General features: G+C 36.2%; 1 protein-coding gene across 1 annotated transcript; it reads left to right on the top strand.

The window, feature by feature from the left end:
- The first annotated feature begins 344 nt into the window (after positions 1-344).
- Positions 345-1414, top strand: LOC110208970 (trace amine-associated receptor 9-like). Its single transcript, XM_020987180.2, has one exon. The coding sequence runs from the start codon at positions 368-370 to the stop codon at positions 1412-1414; it is 1047 nt and encodes a 348-aa protein (XP_020842839.2). The 5' UTR covers positions 345-367.
- The last annotated feature ends 1587 nt before the right edge of the window (positions 1415-3001 follow it).

The raw sequence follows: 3001 nt of genomic DNA, 5'->3' as shown, positions 1-3001 counted from the left end.
TCTTGGTTTTCTAACATGCCAGGCAACATACATGTCATTAGGAGTCTGAGAAAGTACCAAGTCTTGACTGTTGGACTAAAGGAGCAGTTCAGAAGGTAAATAGCTAAAGACAATCTTTCAAATGGCATATCCAATTAAAACAAATTCTTAATCATGTACTAAATTCTGGTATATGTGGAAATGACAAGACAAATTTTATCAATCCGACTAATGAAGGACTTGGGGGTTATTTTGCAATGTTTTTGTAGTGAATGTATATACTGACTGTAATACTTCTAGATTGACTACAAATTCTTTCTCTCCCCCAAATTTGAAATTTTAATAACCTTCAAGAAATATGGAATTACTGGAAGATTCACACCAGGAAATGAGGATCAACAATTCTTACCAACTTGCTGCTGTGCAGCTCTGTTTTGAGAATGTGAATAGATCCTGCATCAAAACCCCCTATTCTCCCATTCCTCGAATGATTCTCTACGTGGTCTTTGGTTTTGGGGCCGTGCTGGCAGTATTTGGCAATTTGCTGGTCATCATCGCCATCCTTCACTTCAAGCAGCTGCACACACCTACAAACTTCCTCATTGCCTCCTTGGCCTGTGCTGACTTTCTGGTTGGACTCACTGTGATGCCCTTCAGCATGGTGAGATCTGTGGAAAGCTGCTGGTATTTTGGGGAGAGTTACTGTAAATTTCACACGTGTTTTGATGGGTCATTTTGCTATGCTTCTCTCTTCCACTTATGTTTCATCTCCATTGATAGATATATTGCTGTCACTGACCCTCTGGTCTATCCAACTAAGTTCACAGTGCCCATTTCAGGGATATGTATTGTTGTGTCCTGGGGCTGTTCAGTAACATATAGCTTTTCTCTCTTTTACACAGGGGTCAATGATGACGGGTTGGAGGATATGGTAATTGCTCTCACTTGTGTGGGAGGTTGCCAGGCTCCAGTGAATCAAGACTGGGTTCTCTTTGGATTTCTTTTGTTCTTTATACCAACAATTGCCATGCTCATTTTATATGGCAAAATTTTTTTGGTGGCTAAACACCAGGCTAGAAAGATAGAAAGTACCATCAACCAAACCCAGGCCTCTGCAGAGAGCTATAAGGACAGAGTGGCCAAACGAGAAAGAAAGGCTGCTAAAACACTAGGGATTGCTGTGGCTGTATTTCTTGTCTCTTGGCTGCCATATTTCATTGATTCACTAATTGATGCTTATATGAATTTCATAACTCCCCCTTATGTCTATGAGATCTTACTGTGGTGTGTTTATTATAATTCTGCTATGAATCCCTTGATCTATGCATTCTTTTACCCTTGGTTTCGGAAAGCAATAAAGCTCATTGTGAGTGGCACAGTCTTGAGGAATGATTCTTCAGCAATGAATTTATTTTCTGAAAAAGTAGAAATATGAAACTGAGAAAGTTTTTGCATAGAATTCCAAACTAATATGGATTGAAAATTAAAGGTAAACTAGAATCTCTGATGGGCAATTCAAGAAGCATAATAGATTTGTTTGTCAAATTTATAGAAAACTGCATTCAATTGGCAATAATCCTGAGACATTTGCTGCTCATACACTCAGACGTTTTCAAGTTAATATCAGAAGTAGGTAGCATTTATTGACAATGTAACATTTCTATACAACTGTCAGTTATAAAATGAGAGAAGTTGACCCAAGGAGGCCAAAGACAGAAGCAGAGATTCAATATATACCAAAATATTTATAACAGCTTTCTTAATGTAGCAAAGAACTGGAAACAAAGTGGGTATCCATTAACTAGGGAAGGATGAGGAGGGGGGAACATTTTACCTAAATTAAGTGGAATATTATTTAGTAAGAAATGATGAATATGAGGAATTTACAAACTTAGGAAGATTTGTATGAACTGATACATAGTGAAATAGCAGAGCCAGAAAAAAAAACCGTATACAATGATTGAACAATGTAAACGAAAAAGTCACTGAATGGAAACTAAACTCTGAATAATCAAAAAATAAAAAATAGTTCCAAAGAACATATAATGAAACATAATTCTCCATTCTTAACAAAGAGGTGAGAAGCTATGTGAAGGTAGAATGGAGACTATAATGTCAAATGTAATTACTGTATCGATGGTTTTTTTGTATATTTAATCATTTTTCTTTGTTTACCAGGAAGGGTCTAATTCTGGGCTGAAAGATGAGGTGTAATAAAAAGGGATATAACAGAATTGTCAGTGATATAAAATCAAAAGGCATCAATTCTTTGTGTATTCTATGAAGGGATTAAACTAGCCTTTTTCCTCATCAATGCTTAGGTATTTGATAAGAAAATAGATTTAGAGTTGGAAAAGACTAAACTTTGCATTTTTTTTTGCTTCTCTCTTCAAATAACTTATTTTTTTTGTCTTTGTAGCATTTTCATTGATGTTTGGTACCCAAAATAAAGGGAATAGCAGCAGCTAGCATTTACATAGCACTTTAAACTTTGCAGAGTGCTTTACAGATATTATCTCATTTTATCATCATAATACTTCTGGGAGATAGGTATTATTATCCCCATTTTACACCTGAGGACACCAAGGCAGAAAGAAAGAGGTTAAGTGACTTGCCAAGGCTCACACAACAAGAAAGTATCTGAGGCTGGGTCTCGATGCAGGTCTTCCTCACTTCAGGACCTATGGTTTATCCATTCTGCCACCTCATTGCCTCAAAACTATTGGAAAATTTCCTAAATATGAAATAAGTTGCAAATAATCAAATAGTAGTATCAATAACGTACTATTCTCTATATTCTGTTCTTTTGAAATAAACACATTTTGTAAATTCTCTTTTATGTTGTAGTGTGTATTTTACCTCTTCTCCTAGAGTGTAAGCCAGCCTGGCAGCCTCCCTCAAGTCTTGAACAGGAGGGAAAATGTGAAAAAAAATAATCGTCCATTTTCAGGTAAATCTATTTGTATCACCTCTCTAATAGTTATTTCCACACCCACACAGAAAGGAGAACTGTTTCTACAAA

The sequence above is a fragment of the Phascolarctos cinereus genome, unplaced genomic scaffold (assembly GCF_003287225.1).
Source record: "Phascolarctos cinereus isolate Bilbo 61053 unplaced genomic scaffold, phaCin_HiC Scaffold_5;HRSCAF=322, whole genome shotgun sequence".
NCBI lineage: Eukaryota > Metazoa > Chordata > Mammalia > Diprotodontia > Phascolarctidae > Phascolarctos > Phascolarctos cinereus.
The sequence above is the reverse complement of the archived record's forward strand: the minus strand, read 5'-3'. Positions and strand labels throughout refer to the sequence as shown.

Excerpts from the sequence above, each read along its gene's own strand:
- LOC110208970 (XM_020987180.2), top strand. The coding sequence starts at position 368 with ATGAGGATCAACAATTCTTACCAACTTGCTGCTGTGCAGCTCTGTTTT.